At 45.7% G+C, this 21,987-nt stretch overlaps 1 protein-coding gene across 3 annotated transcripts in view; it reads right to left on the bottom strand.

The window, feature by feature from the left end:
* Nucleotides 1–21,987, bottom strand: part of KDM5B (lysine demethylase 5B) — a 92,774-nt gene that overhangs the window by 25,059 nt on the left and 45,728 nt on the right. For 2 of the 3 annotated variants that reach the window (XM_077295317.1, XM_077295318.1), the window contains exons 10-17: nt 13,271–13,390; nt 13,037–13,195; nt 12,778–12,959; nt 12,536–12,698; nt 12,143–12,262; nt 11,338–11,532; nt 2,667–2,848; nt 2,216–2,337 (exon numbers count right to left, since the gene is read on the bottom strand). In XM_077295317.1, coding sequence (XP_077151432.1) covers nt 2,216–2,337; nt 2,667–2,848; nt 11,338–11,532; nt 12,143–12,262; nt 12,536–12,698; nt 12,778–12,959; nt 13,037–13,195; nt 13,271–13,390 — 1,243 coding nt within the window. The remainder of the gene's footprint in view (nt 1–2,215; nt 2,338–2,666; nt 2,849–11,337; nt 11,533–12,142; nt 12,263–12,535; nt 12,699–12,777; nt 12,960–13,036; nt 13,196–13,270; nt 13,391–21,987) is intronic. The other variant, XM_077295319.1, reaches the window with a different exon arrangement.

Here is a 21,987-nt window from a genome sequence, read left to right on the forward strand (position 1 = left end):
TCATTTTTTTCCTCCCCTTTTTCCAAGAGCTATAACTTTTATTTTTCTGTCAACAATGCCATATGAGGGCTTGTTTTTTATGGGACGAGTTGTTTTGAATGGCACCATTCATTCCACCGTACTAGAGAACAGGGAAAAAAAAGTTCCAGGTGTGTTGAAATTGCCCCCCCCAAAAAAGCAGTTTCACAATTTTTTATTTTTTATTTACCATGTTCACTATGTGGTAAAACTGACCTATAAATATGGTTCTCCAGGTCAGTACGAGTACACAGATACCAAACTTATTTTGGGCGGGGGAGAGTTTTAAAATGGTGAAAAAAATAAAAAAATTGTTACAAACAAAAATTTTGCTTGTGTCGACATTTTCCAAAACTAGTAATGTTTTCATTTTTCGGGACATAGGGCTTATGTCTTGCGCCATGATCTGACGTTTTTACTGATAACATTTTTAGGCAGATATGCTGCTTTGATTGGCTCTTGTTGCATTTTATTGCAATGCTGCATCAGCACAAAAAAAAAAAAAACACAAGCATAATTCTGGCATTTTGATTTTTTTTTCCCCACTATCTCATTTACCAATCGGATTAATTTATATTATACTTTTACAACACAGCAATAGCAAATATATGTATCTTCTTGATGGTTTTATTTTTAATGGTGCAAAAGGGGTTGGTTTGAAGTGGCTTTTATTTTTTTCCTATTTTTAAAAGACATTGAGTTTTTTTTTTTGTTTTTTTAAAACTTCTTAATGTATTTAACAGACTTCTTAGGGTACTGCCACACAGTACCATTTTGATCGCTACGACGGTACGATTCGTGACGTTCTAGCGATATCGTTACGATATCGCAGTGTCTGACACGCAGCAGCGATCAGGGACCCTGCTGAGAATCGTACGTCGTAGCAGATCGTTTGGAACTTTCTTTCGTCGCTTGATCACCCGCTGACATCGCTGGATCGTTGTGTGTGACAGCGATCCAGCGATGTGTTCGCTTGTAACCAGGGTAAACATCGGGTAACTAAGCGCAGGGCCGCGCTTAGTAACCCGATGTTTACCCTGGTTACCAGCGTAAACGTAAAAAAATAACAAACAGTACATACTTACATTCCGGTGTCTGTCCCCGGCGTCTCAGCTTCTCTGCAGTGTGAGCGCCGGCAAGCCGGAAAGTGAGCACAGCGGTGACGTCTGACGTCACCGCTCTGCTTTCCGGCTATGGTGCTTACACAGTGGAGAGAAGCAGAACGCCGGGGGACAGATACCGGAATGTAAGTATGTACTGTTTGTTTCTTTTACGTTGGTAACCAGGGTAAACATCGGGTTACTAAGCGCGGCCCTGCGCTTAGTAACCCGATGTTTACCCTGGTTACCCGGGGACTTCGGCATCGCTCCAGCACCGTGATTGCAAAGTATGACCGCAGTCTACGACGCTGGAGCGATAATCATACGATCGCTGCGACGTCACGGATCGTGCCGTCGTAGCGATTAAAATGGTACTGTGTGACGGTACCCTTAAGGTACTTAAAGCTGTGACCACCTGATATCTTGTACTATACATTCCAGTGCATAAGCACTGCTATGTATAGAGAAATTCACAATCTTCTATGAAGGGCGGCCATGGGCTGGTTTTCACAGAGTATCATGACAGGCACAGGGTGTCTTCAGGAGACCCCAGGCTGTCATGACAACCCATTGGTGCCCCAAGATCACGCCACAGGCACGCTGATGGGAGCATGGACCGGCGCGCATTAAATGCAGGTGTCAGATTGACAGTGGGATTTAACAGGTTAACAGCCATGGTGGAGTTCCGCTTCCTTCCACCCACGGCTGTTAGGGTATGTGTCCACGTGCAGGATTGCATCAGGATTTTTCATCAGTTTTTGTAAGCCAAAACCAGGAGTGGAACAATTAGAGGAAAAGTATAACAGAAACATATGCACCACTTCTGCATTTATCACCCACTCCTGGTTTTGGCTTACAAATACTGATGAAAAATCCTGACCAAATCCTGATGCAATCCTGAACGTGGACACATACCCTTAGAGGCACATGATGGCAGATTAAATCAGCCATCATGTGCGGGAAAGATGCGGGCTCCGCATGCAATTCTTTGAATAATGAGCAATTATCCAATTCTGCTTGGCTGATATGGCCCACGTAAGGAGAAAAAAAAAAAAAAAAAAGTGAAACAAAACAACATACATATAAAGTGAACAAACCTTTTTTGCTGCCTGAGGTTTTCAGAGCATCAATAACTTCAGAAGCCCAGTTATCATAGGATTCTGCACGAAACTTCACAGCATTCATCATAGGATACAAATCATCCAAGGTGTAACGATATCTGTTACAGAAGCAAGAATTAGGCTATAAAGTCATAGCACTACAATACTATTGCACTGCAAAAAAAAAACAAACATCAAAGCAATATATCAATACTAATAGGATTATGAAAAGGGAAAACTTCAATGCTGACAAACATAGGACTTGCATATCATTTGATTACTTTGTAGTAATCATGGAATAAAACTAGCTAACCTAATAAATAGATAGAAAGAAAAGCTATACATAAAAGCCAACAAGCAGTACAGTGCAAAGTACACAGGCACGCAAAGGTTGAATGAACAGTTGTAACAAATATCTACATCAGTAGGTCGGTATTAGGAGTCCTACCCCAGCTTATACTTGTAGGTTGGGCACGAGCAAAGAGCATCAACATGGTGCAGACAGACGAGAAGTCCGGGGCTGCATGGGCAATATACAGCAGAAGTGAAGCAGGTCGTCTTACATTTCACACATTGCCGTTCATCATCAGCTACCATTTCAAGATTGATCTTTTCAGATTCCACAACCCCCTAAAGAAAATAAATGTAGGATGTCATTAACCTTGCTTATTATGTAATCAAAAGTGTCTCCATTTAAAACCACGTATTAGTAACCAGGGCTGTGGAGTCGGAGCCCATTTTGGTGGAGACAGTGTCATAGGCTTGGCTTACCAACTCCACAGCCCTGTTAGTAAGGCAAGGTAACTAACTGCATGACCAGTAACTAGGAGTTTTGCATAACAGCCAAAAAGAAAAAAAAAAAAAAAAAAAGGAGTCAGCCATACACATGGGTGTAGGTCTATGCAAGCATAATTGTATTTCAGACAGAAAAACAAACAAAAGGATTCACTAGTAAAATGCAGCCAAATCTAAGCTTTACTCACAAGACTGTGAAACACGGAGTTTTCTAAGGATCTACTGAGAACTAATGTGTATGGCCAGCTCAGATCCACAGATCAATAGGTATACTAGCCCCTTCACCCAGGGCAATTTTACATTTTTCATTTTCGCTTTTTGCTCTCCTTCTTACCAAGCCATAATTTTTTTTTTTTTCCATCAATATGGCCATATGAGAGCATGTTTTTTTTGCGAGACGAGTTGTACTTTTAAATGACACAATTTATTACTGTGGGACCCCCATTGATGACTACAACAGGAGATCCCATGTAGTCTGTCTCCCAGGAAAAAATGGAAAACAATTGCAAATGCAGTGAAGTTGCAAAAAAAAAAAAAAAAAAAAAGTGCAATTCATGTTCACTATATGGTAAAACTGACTTAGTAATATGATTCTCTGGGTCTGTCCGAGTAGGCAGATGCCAAACGTGTATAATTTATTTTTATTTAAATGGTAAAAATAAAATCTGAAATTTGTATGAAGAAAAAGTTTTTGCATTTGTCACAATTTTCCAAGATCTGTAACATTTTCATTCGTGATCACGGGCTGGCTGAGGGCTTATTTTTTGCACCAGGAGCTGATGTTTTCATTGATACCATGTTGGGGTAGATCCGATATTTTGATAACCTATTGCATTTTATTGCAATGCTGCTGCAATTACATTTTTTTTTTCTCATTAAGTAATTTACCAATTGTATTATCTTCAGTGGGGCAAAAGGTGGTTGATTTGAACCTGTGCTTTGTTTTTTTACATATTTTTTAAAACTTTATATCACTTTTTACTTCATTTAATAGTCCCCTTAGGAGACTTGAAGCAGCATTCGCTTGTGCTAGACATGGCAGAGCTTCAGCATGGTGGCTCAGTGGTTAGCACTGCAGCCTTGCAGCGCTGGAGACCTGGGTTCAAATCCCACCAAGGACAACATCTGCAAGGAGTTTGTATGTCCTCCCCCTGTTTGCATGGGTTTCTTCTGGGTACTCCGGTTTCCTCCCACATTCCAAAGACATACTGATATGGAATTTAGATTGTGAGCCCCATCGAAGACAGCGATGATAATGTGTGCAAAAACTGTAAAGTGCTGCAGAATATGTTGCCGCTATATAAATAGATAATAATTTTTTATTATTATTATTATTATTTATAGCAAAAAGGAGATTTTTGTGTACTGACCGTAAAATCCTTTTCTCCGAGCCAATCATTGGGGGACACAGGACCATGGTTGTTATGCTGCTGCCACTAGGAGGACACTAAGTAAACACAGAAAGAATAGCTCCTCCCCTGCAGTATACACCCTCCTGGTGGCTCTCAGTGAACCAGTTCAGTAACAAAGCAGTAGGAGCTTAATATTTAACAAGGATGAACTATGCCAAAAACCAAGTTAACTCAAAAAACCAAAGCCAATAGGCTAACAGGGTGGGTGCTGTGTCCCCCCCAATGATTGGCTTGGAGAAAAGGATTTTATGGTGAGTACACGAAAATCTCCTTTTATCCTACGCCTCATTGGGGGACACAGGACCATGGGACGTCCTAAAGCAGTCCCTGGGTGGGAAACAATTAACTGCAATTGCTGCTTGTACCCACAAGTTACAGATGCGGCACAGCCGCCTGCAAAATTTTTCTGCCGACGGTCGCATCTGCCGAGGCCTGAGAGTGAATATGGTAATGTTTTGTAAAGGTATCCAGGCTGGACCAAGTCGCAGCCTTACAAACTTGTGCTGCCGAAGCTTGGTGCCGGATGGCCCAAGACGCACCCACTGACCGAGTGGAGTGAGCCTTAATCCCTGCTGGGACAGGAAGACCTCTGACTCGGTAGGACTCCTGAATAGCCGAACGGATCCATTTGGCTATTGTCGCCTTGGAAGCGGGAAACCCTTTCCTCGGTCCTTCCAGTAGCACGAATGGGGCATCTGACCTGCGGAAAGACGCTGTCCGCGAGATATATCTCCTATGAGCTCTCACTAAATCCAGTGTGTGAAGGGCCTTCTCAATGCGATGGACTGGTGCCGGACAGAGTGAAGGTAAGAATCTTCTCATTGAGGTGAAAAGAGGATACAACTTTCGGTAGAAAAGACGGGGATGTCCTCAAAACCACCTTATCCTGATGAAAATTTAGGAACGGAACTTGAGAGGACAGAGCCCCCAGCTCGGAGACTCGTCAGATAGAGGTGACCGCAACTAGAAAAGCAACTTTCCAAGAATGAAGAGACAGGGAAACCTCCTGTAGAGGTTCGAAAGGAGCCTGTTGCAAAACTCCGAGGACCAGATTAAGATCCCATGGTTCCAACGGCATCCTATAGGGGGGCACCCGATGGGAGACTCCCTGAATAAACATCTTGACCTGTAATCTGTTGGCAATCCTGCGTTGGAAGAGAACAGACAGGGCTGGGATCTGCCCCTTGAGAGAACTAAGGGCGAGACCCAAGTCCAAACCCGTTTGTAAGAACTCAAGAATAGAAGGGATGGAAAAATGTAGAGGAAAACGTCCTCGGTCGCTACACCAAGAAAAGAAAGTCTTCCACGTACGATGATAGATACACATAGACGTAGGCTTTCTAGCGCTGATCATGGTAGCTATGACTTTTGGAGAGAAACCTGCCTGGGTTAGGACCCCAGACTCAACGGCCATGCCGTCAAACACAGGGCCTCCGAGTTCTGGTGGTAAAAGGGGCCTTGAGATAGATCTGCGCGGATCGGTAATCGCCAGGGAAAGTAGGCAACTAGTTGAACTAGTTCCGCGTACCACGCCCGGCGCGGCCAATCTGGCGCAATCAGGATTACCGATACCCTCTCCGCTCTGATTTTCTTGATGACTCTCGGCAGGAGAGGAAGCGGGGGAAATATGTACGGAAGCCGAAAATGATGCCACGGGAGTACAAGAGCGTCTGCCCCGATGACTGCCGGATCGTGGGACCGAGCCATGAAGTCGGGAACCTAGGAGTTCAGCCGTGAGGCCATCAGATCCATGTCCGGGGTTCCCCAACGACAGCAGATCTGGTGGAAGATCTCCGGATGGAGAGACCACTCCCTGGAGTCTAGGCATTGCCGACTGAGGAAGTCTGCCTCCCAATTGTCCACTCCCGGGATGTGAACCGCAGAGATCATTGAATGGTTTTCCTCGGCCTATCGGAGAATGTGGCCTACCTCTGTCTTGGCCGCCCTGCTGCGGGTTCCCCCTTGGCGGTTGATGTATGCCACTGCAGTGGCATTGTCGGACTGAATCCTGATTGGGCGACCTGCTAGGAAGGGATGGAACTGGAGAAGTGCCAGCCTGATCGCCCGGATTTCCAAGATGTTCATTGGAAAGCGTGATTCCTGGGGGGACCAGCGGCCCTGAGCAGTGTGATGAAGGAACACCGCTCCCCAGCCTAGAAGATTGGCGTCTGTCGTCACAACCAGCCAGTGTATTGGAAGAAAAGACTTCCCTTGATTCAGGGAGGATTTCAATGTCCACCACCTGACAGACTGTCTGACTCGCTGGGGAAGGAGGGACCGACGGTCTAGGGAGAACGGGTTCCTGTCCCAAACAGCCAGGAGGGCATGCTGTAGGGGACGGAGGTGTAGTTGGGCAAATGGAACTGCCTCCATAGCTGCTACCATCCTGCCGAGGACTCTCATACTGAAGCATAGGGAGTGAGAGCGAGGCTGAGAGAGTTTCTGAGCATCTCGCTGTAAGGGCTCATTTCCACATGTGAGGCACACGTCCGTATCTTGCATGTGGAAACCAAGCTGTGGTGCCGGCACTTTGGAGCGGAGCTGTGCAGCTCCATGTGTTCCTATGCGGCCGCACGCTCCGCTCTGGAGTGCCGGCGCCACAGCTTGGTTTCCACATGCGAGATACGGACGTGTGCCTCGCATGTGGAAATGAGCCCTAAGACTGAGATCTTTTCCGGGGGAAGAAGAACCAACCCCCGGGACGAGTCGAGTATTGTTCCTAGAAAGGAAATTCGCTGAGCCAGCACTGGGGAAGATTTTTTGAAGTTTAGCTTCCAACCCAGGCGAGAAAGGGTATCTATTGTGATGGCCACGGCTTCCTTGCAGGAGCGGAAAGAGGGGCCTTTGATGAGGATATCGTCTAAATACGGGAGCGCCACCACTCCTCGGGTGTGGAGTATGGCCACGGCAGCCGCCATGACCTTGGTGAATACCCTGGGAGCGGTGGTGAGGCCGAAGGGCAGAGCAACGAATTGGAAGTGATCTTCCTGAACTGCGAAGCGACCTTTGGTGAGAAGGTAAAATAGGAATGTGGAGGTATGCGTCCTGGATGTCTATAGACGCCAGGAACTCGCCTTTTTCCATGGAGGCGATGACAGAACGAAGCGTTTCCATCCGGAACCGTCGCACCCTGAAGAACTTGTTCAGCAGTTTTAGGTCCAGTATGGGCCGTACTGTACCATCCTTCTTTGGAACAATGAAGAGGTTTGAATAAAAACCTTGAAACCTTTCGTTTTGAGGGACCCGAATAATAACTCCGTCTTTTCTCAGAGAGCTTATAGCTTTGAAGAACTCTGATGGTTTTGCCCGGGAGGAGAAGACAGGAAAAAACGGTTTGGAGGATGAGATAAGAGATCTATCTTGTATCCGGAGGACACTAGACCGCGGACCCACTCGTCGTGAACGATCGAGAGCCACGCGGCACTGAAGGAAAGCAGGCGGCCGCCTACTTTGAGGGTGTCCCACGGATACCGCAGTGAGTCATTGTGTGGAAGGTCTGCCCGTTCTGGCGCCTCTGGATCCCGGCTGCCTTGGCCTGCCTCTCCATGAAGGGGAAGGCTTAAAAGAGGCCTGTGAACCTCTGTCTCCACGTTGTGCCCGGCCAGAACCGGGAGATGTGGAAGTAGAGGACCAGTTTGAGTTGTAACAAAAAAAAAAAAAAAATTGGGAACGAGCCTGTGGTTGCAGGTTTCGAAAGGGCCGAGAGGGTCTCTTGTGTTAGAAATTTACTCTTCCCTCCAGTGGCGTCAGAAATTAACTGGTCGAGCTTTTCGCCAAAAAGGAGTCCGCTCTGATATGGGAGAGAAGTCATTGACTTTTTAGAAGTAGAATCCGCACGCCAGTCCCTGAGCCATAAGGACCTCCGGATGGTGATGGCATTGGCTGCTGCTTGAGAAGCGCAGTCAGCGGCATCCAGGGACGCGGTCACTACAAAATCTCCAGCTCTGGGTAAGCGAGGTCTGCTATCTCGGGGGGGAAGATTGGTATCCAGTATTGCTGAAGACAAGACCTCAGCCCAGTGGGTCATAGCCTTAGCCACCCACGTAGCGGCAAAAGATGGAAAGAGTGCGGCCGTTGAGGCTATAAATGCTGAACGCGCCATATTGTCGATCTGACGATCGATTGGATTTTTAATAGAGGCGCCCTCCGAGAAGGATAAAACAGATTTCGTAGCCAGGCGCGATACCGGAGGATCTACTGGGGGAGATTGTGATCAATCTTTTCTTAGATCCTGGGCAAAGGGATATTTGGACTCCATGGGCTTCTGCCCTGTGAATCGTTTGTCTGGACGGATCCTGTGAGATTCAACAATTTTCTTAAACTCGGGATGAGTGGCGAACACTCTGTGAGCTCGTTTGGTCCTCTTAAAGGACACGGCATGATCCATTTTAGATAAAGGTTCCTCCTCAAGTCTCAAGGCCTTATTCACTGACTCAATTAGAGAGTCGAGAGTCTCCTGATCGTGATGAAATTCCTGATCTAGGGACGTGTCAGAATCGTCCTCTGAAACAGGTTCTCTACTAGCCCCAATGGAAGGGGAGCGAGAAATGGAGCTCTCAGAACCCGAATCCCTGTGATGGTCTGGGGATATGGCACGAGTCCTTTTCCTGGAAAAGTGAGAACTCCTTGGCAAGGTACGACCCCTGGAGTACGAGGGGTTCTGACCATCGGAAGCATCGTCCGTATTAGTGCCCTGGTTAGAGGAAGGGTCTCGGAACGAGTCTAACGCTTTTGCCAGGGATGCCATAGACTGGGAAAGGGAGGTAGCCCACTCAGGGGGACTAGGCTCACTGGATTCAGTATCGGCAACAGGTGGTTCCTGAGCCATCACCGGTTCACAAGCTGTGCATAATGCAGTATTGTGACCCCGGGGTAATACCTTACAAGAGGTACATGCAGTGAAAAATACAGTGTGGGTTTTCCCAGACATTTTGTGAGGCTTTGGTTGAGACATAGTAAAGCCTGGAGAAAAGCGCTTACTAGCAGGGGAAGGGTTAAGCTATGCTTCTGGAGCTTACCCAGGTCCTGTGTCTTGAGTCCCCAGGGCAGGTCCGCAGTGTAGGCAGAGAAAAAAACGCTAGTCCTGAGGGCTGTGATAGGAAACGCTGAAGCAGTGCTGTAGCATCAGGGCTGTGGGTGTCCCAAGATGGCCGCCGAGACCAGGAAGTGGGAGCTCATCACAGGGAACGAGAAGCGCCAGGAAAAGTGGGCGGGGCTAACTGCCGGTGGGCGTAGCCAAAACTCCAGCCTGTATTGAGGGAATTTTTTATTTTATTTATACTTCTCTGCGGTTGCGGCCTGCATCGCCGCGACCGCTATTAGCGCCAACATTAGCTGCACTCCTTCGTGGGGTTGCTGCACTACGGACCACCCACGGACACAGGCTTAAGGTGCCATACCCCGGGGACCAGGACCCCCCAGCGCTTCGGCCCCCGCAGTGTACTCACGGTAGATGCGGTGGGCCAGTGCTCAATCCACCGTCGCCATAGACAGGGAGGGGATGGAGAGCTTCTGCCGCCATGCGTCAAACGCTATATCAGTGGTGATGCAGAGGGGGGCTGCACGGACGCCATATATATCATGTCCGGCTATGCACCTGGCTCCAGGAGAGGTAGAGGGAGGGCTACTCCATGTGGTCGCCTGCTATGGAGGGGGGAGATCGGAACGCGAAGGAACCGTTGCCTGTAAGGTGAGCTCAGGGCTGGCATCCAACGTTGCAGGAAAGGATACGGGAGGGACGCTCCACGTACTTGCCTGTTGATGGTTCGGGGGAGATCAGAACCTAGAAAGGATCCGTCGCACCCATTCGCTCCGTTAAGGAAAAATAGAATAAAAAGTAAAATGCTAAAATAAAAACGGTGGGGTCTGAAACAGACCCAAGTGCCTCCTACAGACACTAAGCAAGATCTGGTTCACTGAGAGCCAGCAGGAGGGTGTATACTGCAGGGGAGGAGCTATTCTGTGTTTACTTAGTGTCCTCCTAGTGGCAGCAGCATAACACCCATGGTCCTGTGTCCCCCAATGAGGCGTAGGAGAAAATCACAATCTCCTTTGAACAAGGTGGCGTTCACGAAAGTAATATAATGACAGAAACAAAGGTTTTCTGCAGACCCCCCGGCTATCATGATAGCTCATCAGCCCCCCACGATCACGTGACAGGGGAGACGATTGGCAGGACTTGTGACACACTTCCAGCCAGTTAATGTTAAATGCCGCTGTCAGTGATTGACAGCGGCATGTAATTTGGTAACAGCAAGCAGCTATTAGAGGCACTAACAGTGCGGGTAAGAGGCCATGAAGTACGGGGAAAGATGCGGGCTCGCATCAAAGGCAGGGTCGCGGCTGATGACTTATACGTCATTGGTGGTGGAAAATTTAAAGGGGCATTTCCAACCCAGATATATAAGGATATGCTAAAAAATGACAACCTAGGAATAGCCCCATTTACATGTTCTCTTCATTTCATTGACCATAAGCTATAATGAAGGGAACCTAGGTCAGATGATAGTGGGAGACAACAAAGGATTCTACCTAGGACTACAGGTTGGTCTCACAGCTGGGACCTCCCATGGTCATTGAAAGTTCTGAGTTTCCCATTTATTTTTACTGCACAATTACACTGAGGTGTCTGAACAGGGAGCTGGTGGAGCATGTCAAGCTGGTGTGTGATACCATGTTCAGTAGTCCCACAGGCTTTGAATGGAGGGGCATCAAGCATACTTGGCGCTGATCTATTCAAATCCGTCCGTCCACAACCAGACAGTCCAACGAGGGGAGACAGACCACATGGGACCTACTGTTCTAGCCATAAATGGAGGTCCCACAATAATTATACATTTATTATCTTTCCTAGGGTGCATCATAACAGAAAAAACGGGTGTAATAAATTACCAAGGTAACACAAACTCTTACCAATTTTCGGACATTCTCTCTAAGAGCTTTCTCCTCATCAATCAAAATAGCTAGATCTTTCTGTACAGAGGATGCCAAAACAATATCCAGTTCTTCTGCTTTACAGGCCATCTTGCAGATCATCTCATCATGTGAGAACACACAGTACCGGTTCAGGGCTCGATAATGTTCCACACACTGGCGCCCAAGAGGCAGCTGAAAGGAAGCGACACAAGCTTTTAACATATGCAGGGTACAAAATTGTGTTTAAATAGAAATGTTGAAATGGAAATCTAGAAAGGTTTACACAATTCTACTAGCTGATACTTAAAGTAGTCACCAAGCCAATAAATACACACTACACTATCTACTCTAAGGCTATGCTCACACACAAAAGGATCCCACCAGGATGTAGGTGAAGATTGCTCCTAAATCCACAATCTGCTAGTACCCTGCCCTAAAATAATGTAAATAGCGCATTTAATTTCTATGAAATAATTAACACACTGTGGGCTTTAAAATCCCTAATATGTCCATTATGGCTACAGATTGTGTTCTTAAAAATACGCTTTCTTTCCTAGTTCAGATAGTCAAAGTGGATTGCCAGCACCTTCTCAAATGCAAATTCCCAAATAAACTATGAAGCCACAGAGTCAGCTAAGAATAAATGGCGATTTCAGCTCTGAAGATGGTGAATGCTGCTGAGAAGTATAAGTGCCATAAAGCAGGATCAGAATAAGGAACTAGTTATGCAACAGATCTGCACACTTGTTTAACTTCATGCACATCAATGGAAAGATTTTTGCATTTAGGTAATCGCCCATACCCAGTCCACTGTGCAAAAATTGACAGCTTCTGCAAAGTTGAAGCCCTGATTAAATCCACTGTGATATGCCCGAGGAAAAGTGATGACAAATTCGCCAGCACACTGATTAGTTCGATATATCTGCAAGAAAAAAAAATAAGTAATAAGAGAAAAATAGCCAAACAAATCCAAGTAGAACTATTATACCCTAAGATATGTTAAGTGAAAAAACAATGACAAAGGCAACCACCTAAAGTGCTGCGCAACACAATTTTCCATAGTCCCAACATAGAATAGTCACATTTTAATAAAAGTAAAACAATAAAATGGTGTCCGCTTCGTGTCAGATTTTCCGTTCATTCAAAATCCAATTGCAAGTGTAGTCCCAATAAATGGAGCCACCGTTAGACATACCGGCACACCATGAGACATCAACGTGTTTGGATTCATGATGGTAACCAACTGATGGAGGAGATCAGGTTGAGAAATAAATAACTCTGGAGCCAATTTCTTCATCACCTCCTCCAGCTGTTCTGCAGCATACCCAGGAGCACCGTACCAAGTCTTGGGCTCACCCCTGTCAAAACAGTAATGGAAAACTAAGCCACAGGTAGTTAGGTGCTAGATTACTTGGATGATTACAGGTGGCGCCCTACCAGTGTAAGTAATTAATAGAATAGCTCCAATGATCTTCAATATGCCAACAAAAAGAGGAGAAGCACATTCCCACATAAAGCCAGGGCAACTTCATCCCACAGATATCAGCAGTTATATGGGCCAAGACCGATGCATCCATCACAGGCATATTATTCAAATTCCATCCACAGTCCAGGTATTCCTACAAAGAATAAGACAAATTAGCACTATACAATCGATATGGTCTTAGTCCAAGGTCATTAACAAAATGTTATTTACCTCATCTTCTTGTTTTACACGAAATTTCCCATCTCTCACAGGAAATCCACTTCCAAATTCTTTTGAAGCAATATCTGCTCCATACTCAACTGTCACATCTTCCTCTATTGTGCTTACTAGACGCCAAAACTCCTTCTCCACCAGCTCGGTGGGCACCATCTGGTAAATGAAAGGGAAGAACTATATTCTGCTCTTAACAACAAGAAGAAGCCATGATACACCAAATAGACCTACGTGCACGGGCATATTAAAGTAGTCGGACTTGAAATTGTCTGCCATTTCTCCAAACATACGTAGCGTATAATCCCGAGCTGCTTGCTCAAAACCAAAAGCTTCCTGTGGCTTACTGCACTCCTAAAAAGGGAAGAAAAGAAATCTAAGAGGAAGAACAAATGGAAAACTGAGATTTCATTCACCCTCTTTGTTATTATGCTGTTTGACTTAAAAGCACAAATAATATTGTTGGATAGAAATGTAGCACTAGGGTGCAAACGACATATTACTCTGCAGGATTGAGAAAAAGAAAAGGAAGAATACAGGACTCTTAAGACTCAGTCAGAAATCAATTGTTTGTGTACAAGTTCTATTTTTGTTTTTCACGGACAGAACACGTACCTAGTATAGTCTATGCAACTGTTCACATGTCTGATTTTTTTTGTGGACTGAGTAGTCAGCGCAAAAATAAGAGACATGGCAGGTATTGATCCAATGGTCTGATCAAAATTGGTAGAGTCTGGGTCCATAAAGAAAAAAAAAAATAATAATCAGTACTTGGATGATAAATAGAAGATAGAGAAACTTTGGTTTTGTTTGTTTGTTTTCATCTAAAACTTATGAAACTCAGATGAAAATCTGATTAAATCACTTCGTCTCGTATGTGGAAAAACAAACAACAGTCTGAATTAGCCCTTAGAGCAAGAGTTTGCAGCTTCCATGCGTTTAATCATGCGTGCTGATAGCGGTAAAACAATCAGTCAACATCCTGCATTTTGATTTTCTGAATCTCCAGATACAATAGCACATCTAGCCATCGGCAGTATGCGCTACAGGTTTTCGTTAGAAGGATTTCCAAACAGTAGCCTGCTTTACACAATTCAAAAGAGGAAAAAAAAGGGAAGAAAGTCTAGATAAAAGGGGGCTTGGCACATGCGATAAGCGCACTTAGCCGAAGCAGTGTAATAAAGACTCTTAAAGCTAGTTAGCGGTTCCTTACAGCAGGTACTTCACTATGGAAATTCTGATTATTGATATTTGATCTGTGAGGACATTGACAGTGGCACTAGTCTGATCACAGGGAAGTTGTAGGCAAGGAGAGGTGTCACATAGGGGGAATGATCCGATCAAATGACAGTGGGGGGGGGGGGGGTGTCAGACTTCTCAAAATGCTCCCTATGAGATTGTGGGAACTATGTTGGAAAGAACTAAAAAGACCAGATCTCTACAATGGCAGCATCATCATTACGAAGACAGACACTATGAATGAAGTCTACACAATTGGCTTGTTTAGCCAAAATTTTAACCTTATTCTTGTCATTATGTTTTGACCCCTTAGGTGTGTATTTGTGTTAACTGCCTAAATTTCAAAAAAAAAAAAAAAATCTGATAAAATTGAAGCTTCAGTCAACACTAGGTGAATCATGTGCTCTTATTGCACTGTCATTCACAGTTCTATGCAGTAACCTAAATAATTCCATGTATATACAGGGTGGTCCAAAAGTAGGTGGACAGAAAATAATAACATTTATTTTGATTTATATATAATATTTACTAACACAAGCATAACATTGACAATACATTTTCTTCTGAACAATAATACAAAAGCCCTTAAATTTTATCAACACAGGTGCTCAAACTGTTTTCCATCAAAATTTGCACAGCTTTGAAGTCTGCCTCTTACGCTTCGACCAACATTTTTGCACAAGTGTCTTTGGGTATTAAGTTCTTGAAAGGCATCTCTTATGTAATTTTTCAAATCACTGACTTTTTGGTTTTCGACTATAAACGTTGTCCTTGAGTACTCCCCAAAAGAAAAAATCCATTGGAGTCAAGTCTAGTGAACGTGCCGGCCAATCAAGTGGGCCTCTTCGGCCAATCGATTTATTAGGAAATGTTTAATCAAGATACTCGCGGACTACTCTTGAATAATGTGGAGGGGCCCCATCTTGTTGGAAATAAAGGTCATTTGAATTAGGCTGTTGCGGTACAAGTACTGGGGAACAAGTTGATTCATTAGAATTTCTAGATACTTATCACCTGTGACTGTTCCATAAAAAAATGTTCCAAAAGCACCATAACTTGAAATACCACCCCAAACGTTGACACCAGGCTCATTTAGTTGTTGCTCTCATGTTAAATGCATGTTCTCATTATACCAGTAAATACAATTATGTCTGTTAATATGGCCAGATAATCGCTCCACATAATGTTATCTAAAATTACTGGATTTTCTTCAATTTCGCTAAGCATAATCTCACTAAATTGCAGCCGCCTGTCTGGATCATCCTCCAATAAACCATGAATTAGACGTGTACGATAAGCTTTCCACCCAATAGATTTCAAGATTCGCATGACGGAAGCTCGTAAAATTCCCAATTTTGAAGAAACTCTTCTGGAGGACTTTTTTGGACACTGAACAAATGTTTCAGCAACAAGTTGTTTATTATTTTCTGTACAGGCTGTTTTGGGTCGACAAGTTTTTGGAGCATTAGGCTATGTGCACACATTCAGGATTTCTTGCAGAAATTTCCTGAGCAAAACAGGACATTTTCTGCAAGAAATCAGCATGCGTTTTTACCGCGGATTTTTCCAGAGGTTCCCTAAGCAATAATATAGTGGGAAATCCACAAAATTAATGAACATGCTGCGTTTACCGTGATGCGTTTTTTTTCGCGGAAAAAGCATCATGTGCACAAAAATTGTGGAATGCATTCTAAAATGATGGGATGCATAATGTATGCGTTTTTTTCGCGTTTTTATAAATCGAAAAAACGCGAAAAATCTGCAACGTGTGCACACAGCCTTAAGTATTGAGCCAGTGGAATCGCATTTGTCACGAATGCGGTAAATGGTTTGTCTCTTTGGGGCTTGAGTACCAAATGTTTCAACCCAATTTACTCTAACTGTTTCAGCATTTTGAGATTTCCAATACTCTTAAAATCCATTTTCTTTGATCTGTATTTAATTTTGCCATTATGGGTTATCTGAATTATCTGAAAAGAAAACAGATTTGGGGGAGATTTGTCTGTGAAAACTGGATCTGTGAAACTGACTCAGTTGCCCTTAGCAACCAGATTCCATCTTTCATTTTCCAAAGAGTCTGTGAAGAATGAAAAGTAGAATCTGATTGGTTGCTAAGGGCAACTGAGTCAGTTTCACTTTACACCATGTTGGATAAATCTCCCCCTTCATATCCCTATTACACATACTGTCCACCTACTTTTGGACCACCCTGTATATTTAAAAATGTTATCACTGAAAACAAGCCCACATAAAGCTATGATGGGGAGAATCTATAGGTATCAAAATATGGTAATGAAAAAACAGATTGTGGTACTGTGCAAAATATATATAACAGAAAAAAAAAGGAGCAGCGGTATTTACCTGCCCAGGTCTCAGAACTAATGCACTATCAGGATGCAGCAAACCCATGTAGTAAAAATGGCAGCAACACAGGTGAAATACTGAAGACAACCACTCACATCCAACCAGTTCATGGACGGGGTGGTTGCTTAGTTTTAATATTGCACAAAAGCGGCTTGTATAGGGCGTTGGTCACACACAGGTAATGCACAGTGTCTGGCTTACAGCTTATAAGTGACACCCACCCTATAAGGTTAGGCGGGCTGCCCAGTACTATCTAGATGCATCCCATATGAACAGACACCATAGTTTACAAGGTCAAAAATACTAGGCTTGACTTGCCCCTGAAAAATGCTATGCAAAAAAGAAAAAAAAAAAAAATCTACTAAAATATCAAGTATTAGTTGATATTTTTTTCTTGAATTTTTTTGAGGATTTTTTAATTCCTTTTTTGGCTTTGCTTTTAATTTTAGTGTTAGAAATCACAAGTGAGGATCCTTGTGGGTTGCGAGCTTGGATATCTTGGCCAAAAAAATCGACCAATACCGCATATATTTTGTATATTTTTTTATGTCATTTTTCAGGCTGCAGCCAAGATAGTCCGATCAAAATATCGAAATTTCAAATTATAAAAAAAAAAAGATAAAATAAAAAAATCTGATCGGTAAAAAGCATACCCAAAAAAAAAAAAAAGTACCGGTAAACATGTCAGCACAAGCCCCAACAGAGCACCATTTCCTGAAAAACGAAAAAGGAGATTTTTGTGTACTCACCGAAAAATCCTTTTCTCCGAGCCAATCATTGGGGGACACAGGACCATGGTTGTTATGCTGCTGCCACTAGGAGGACACTAAGTAAACACAGAAAGAATAGCTCCTCCCCTGCAGTATACACCCTCCTGCTGGCTCTCAGTGAACCAGATCGGTAACAAAGCAGTAGGAGCTTAATATTTAACAAGGATGAACTATGCCAAAAACCAAGTTAACTCAACGAATACCAAAGCCAATAGGCTAACAGGGTGGGTGCTGTGTCCCCCAATGATTGGCTCGGAGAAAAGGATTTTACGGTGAGTACACAAAAATCTCCTTTTCTCCTACGCCTCACTGGGGGACACAGGACCATGGGACGTCCTAAAGCAGTCCCTGGGTGGGAAACAATTAACTGCAATTGCTACTTGCACCCACAAGTTACAGATGCGGCACAGCCGCCTGCAAAATTCGTCTGCAGACGGTCGCATCTGCCGAGGCCTGAGAGTGAATATGGTAATGTTTTGTAATGGTATGCAGGCTGGACCAAGTCGCAGCCTTACAAACTTGTGCTGCCGAAGCTTGGTGCCGGATGGCCCAAGACGCACCCACTGACCGAGTGGAGTGAGCCTTAATCCCTGCTGGGACAGGAAGACCTCTGACTCGGTAGGACTCCTGAATAGCCGAACGGATCCATTTGGCTATTGTCGCCTTGTAAGCGGGAAACCTTTTTCTCGGTCCTTCCGGGAGCATGAATAGAGCATCTGACTTGCGGAAAGACGCTGTCCACAAGATATATCTCCTAAGAGCGCTCACTAAATCCAGTGTGTGAAGGGCCTTCTCAATGCGATGGACTAGTGCCGGACAGAGTGAGGGTAAGACAATCTCCTCATTGAGATGAAAAGAGGATACAACTTTCGGTAGAAAAGACGGGGATGTCCTCAAAACCACCTTATCCTGATGAAAATTTAGGAACGGAACTTGAGAGGACAGAGCCCCCAGCTCGGAGACTCGTCAGATAGAGGTGACCACAACTAGAAAAGCAACTTTCCAAGAATGAAGAGACAGGGAAACCTCCTGTAGAGGTTCGAAAGGAGCCTGTTGCAAAACTCCGAGGACCAGATTAAGATCCCATGGTTCCAACGGCATCCTATAGGGGGGCGCCCGATGGGAGACCCCTGAATAAACATCTTGACCTGTAATCTGTTGGCAATCCTGCGTTGAAAGAGAACAGACAGGGCTGGGATCTGCCCCTTGAGAGAACTAAGGGCGAGACCCAAGTCCAAACCCGTTTGTAAGAACTCAAGAATAGAAGGGATGGAAAAATGTAGAGGAGAAAGTCCTCGGTCGCTACACCATGATAAGAAGGTCTTCCAAGTGCAATGATAGATACGCATAGACGTAGGCTTTCTAGCGTTGATCATGGTAGCTATGACTTTTGGAGAGAAACCTGCCTGGGTTAGGACCCCGGACTCAACGGCCATGCCGTCAAACACAGGGCCTCCGAGTTCTGGTGGTAAAAGGGGCCTTGAGATAGCAGATCTGCGCGATTCGGTAATCGCCAGGGAACGTCGGCAACTAGTTGAACTAGTTCCGCATACCACGCCCAGCGCGGCCAATCTAGCGCAATCAGGATTACCAGTACCCTCTCCGCTCTGATTTTCTTGATGACTCTCAGTAGGAGAGGAAGTGGGGGAAATATGTACGGAAGCCGAAAATGATACCACGGGAGTACAAGAGCGTCTGCCCCGGGGGCTGCCGGATCATGGGACCGAGCCATGAAGTCAGGAACCTTGGAATTCAGCCGTGAGGCCATCAGATCCACGTCCGGGGTTCCCCAACGACAGCAGCTCTGGTGGAAGATCTCCGGATGGAGAGACCACTCCCTGGAGTTGAGGCATTGCCGACTGAGGAAGTCTGCCTCCCAATTGTCCACTCCCGGGATGTGAACTGCAGAGATCATTGAGCGGTTTTCCTCGGCCCATCGGAGGATGTGGCCTACCTCTGTCACGGCCGCCCTGCTGCGGGTTCCCCCTTGGCGGTTGATGTATGCCACTGCAGTGGCATTGTCGGACTGAATCCTGATTGGGCGACCTGCTAGGAAGGGATGGAACTGGAGAAGTGCCAGCCTGATCGCCCGGATTTCTAAGATGTTGATTGGAAAGCGTGATTCCTGGGGGCACCAGCGGCCCTGAGCAGTGTGATGAAGGAACACCGCTCCCCAGCCTAGAAGATTGGAGTCTGTCGTCACAACCAGCCAGTGTACTGGAAGAAAAGATATCCCTTGATTCAGGGAGGATTTCAATGTCCACCACCTGACAGACTGTCTGACTCGCTGGGGAAGGAGGAACCGACGGTCTAGGGAGAACGGGTTCCTGTCCCAAACAGCCAGGAGGGCATGCTGTAGAGGACGGAGGTGTAGTTGGGCAAATGGAACCGCCTCCATAGCTGCTACCATCCTGCCGAGGACTCTCACACTGAAGCGCAGAGAGTGAGAGCGAGGCTGAGAGAGCTTCTGAGCTTCTCGCTGTAAGACTGAGATCTTTTCCGGGGTGAAGAAGAACCAACTCCCGGGACGAGTCGAGTATCATTCCTAGAAAGGAAATTCGCTGAGCCGGTACTGGGGAAGATTTTTTGAAGTTTATCTTCTAACCCAAGCGAGAAAAGGTATCTATTGTGATGGCCACGGCTTCCTTGCAGGAGCGGAAAGAGGGGCCTTTGATGAGGATATCGTCTAAATACGGGAGCGCCACCACTCCTCGGATGTGGAGTATGGCCACGGCAGCCGCCATGACCTTGGTGAATACCCTGGGAGCGGTGGCGAGGCCGAAGGGCAGAGCAACAAATTGGAAGTGATCTTCCTGAACTGCGAAGCGAAGAAACCTTTGGTGAGAAGGTAAAATAGGAATGTGGAGGTATGCGTCCTGGATGTCTATAGACGCCAGGAACTCGCCTTTTTCCATGGAGGCGATGACAGAACGAAGCGATTCCATCCGGAACCGTCGCACCCTGACGAACTTGTTCAGCAGTTTTAGGTCTAGTATGGGCCATACTGTACCGTCCTTCTTTGGAACAGTGAAGAGGTTTGAATAAAAACCTTGAAATCTTTCGTTTTGAGGGACCCGAATAATAACTCCGTCTTTTCTCAGAGAGCTTATAGCTTTGAAGAACTCTGATGCTTTTGCCCTGGGAGGAGAAGACAGGAAAAAACGGTTTGGAGGATGAGATAAGAGATTTATCTTGTATCCGGAGGACACTAGACAGCGGACCCACTCGTCGTGAACGACTGAGAGCCACGCGGCAGGCGGCCGCCTACTTTGAGGGTGTCCCCCGGATACCGCAGTGAGTCATTGTGTGGAAGGTCTGCCCGTTCTGGCGCCTCTGGATCCCGGCTGCCTTGGCCTGCCTCTCCATGAAGGGGAAGGCTTAAAAGAGGCCTGTGAACCTCTCTCTCCACGTTGTGCCCGGCCGGAACCGGGAGATGTGGAAGTAGAGAACCAGTTTGAGTTGTAACGAGGAAAAAAAAAAATAAATCGGGACCGAGCCTGTGGTTGCGGGTTCCGAAAAGGCCGAGAGGGTCTCTATTGTGGAAGAAATTTACTCTTCCCTCCAGTGGCGTCAGAAATTAACTGGTCGAGCTTTTCGCCAAAAAGGCGACCGCTCTGATATGGGAGAGAAGTCAATGACTTTTTGGAAGTAGAATCCACACACCAATCTTTGAGCCATAAGGATGGTGATGGCATTTGCTGCTGCTTGAGAAGCGCAGTCAGCGGCATCCAGGGACGCGGTCACTACAAAATCTCCAGCTCTGGCTATCTGGGTAAGCGAGGTCTGCTATCTCGGGGGGAAGATTGGTATCCAGTACTGCTGAAGACAAGACCTCAGCCCAGTGGGTCAAAACTTTAGCCACCCACGTAGCGGCAAAAGATGGAAAGAGTGCAGCCGCTGAGGCTTCAAAGGCTGAACGCGCCATATTGTCGATCTGACAATCTGTTGGATTTTTGATAGAGGCGCCCTCCGAGGAGGATAAAACAGATTTTGTAGCTAGGCGCGATACCGGAGGATCTACTGGGGGAGATTGTGACCAATCTTTGCTTAGATCCTGGGCAAAGGGATATTTGGACTCCATGGGCTTCAGCCCTGTGAATCATTTATCTGGACGGATCCTGTGAGATTCAACAATTTGCTTAAACTCGGGATGAGTGGCCAACACTGAGCTCGTTTGGTCCTCTTAAAGGACACGGCATAATCCATTTTAGATAAGGGTTCCTCCTCAAGTCTCAAGGCCTTACTCATTGACTCAATTAGAGAGTCGAGTGTGTCCTGATCGCGATGAAATTACTGATCTAGGGACGTATTAGAATCGTCCTCTGAAACAGGTTCTCTACTAGCCCCAATGGAAAGGGAGCGAGAAATGGAGCTCTCAGAACCCGAAAACCGTTGATGGTCTGGGGATATGGCATGAGTCCTTTTCCTGGAGGAGTGAGAACTCCTTGGCAAGGTACGACCCCTGGAGTACGAGGGGTTCTGACCATCGGAAGCGTCGTCCTTATTAGTGCCCTGGTTAGAGGAAGGGTCTCGGAAAGAGTCTAACGCTTTTGCCAGGGATACCATAGACCGGGTAAG

Source organism: Ranitomeya variabilis, chromosome 3 (assembly GCF_051348905.1).
Source record: "Ranitomeya variabilis isolate aRanVar5 chromosome 3, aRanVar5.hap1, whole genome shotgun sequence".
In the NCBI taxonomy this organism is placed as follows: Eukaryota; Metazoa; Chordata; class Amphibia; order Anura; family Dendrobatidae; genus Ranitomeya; species Ranitomeya variabilis.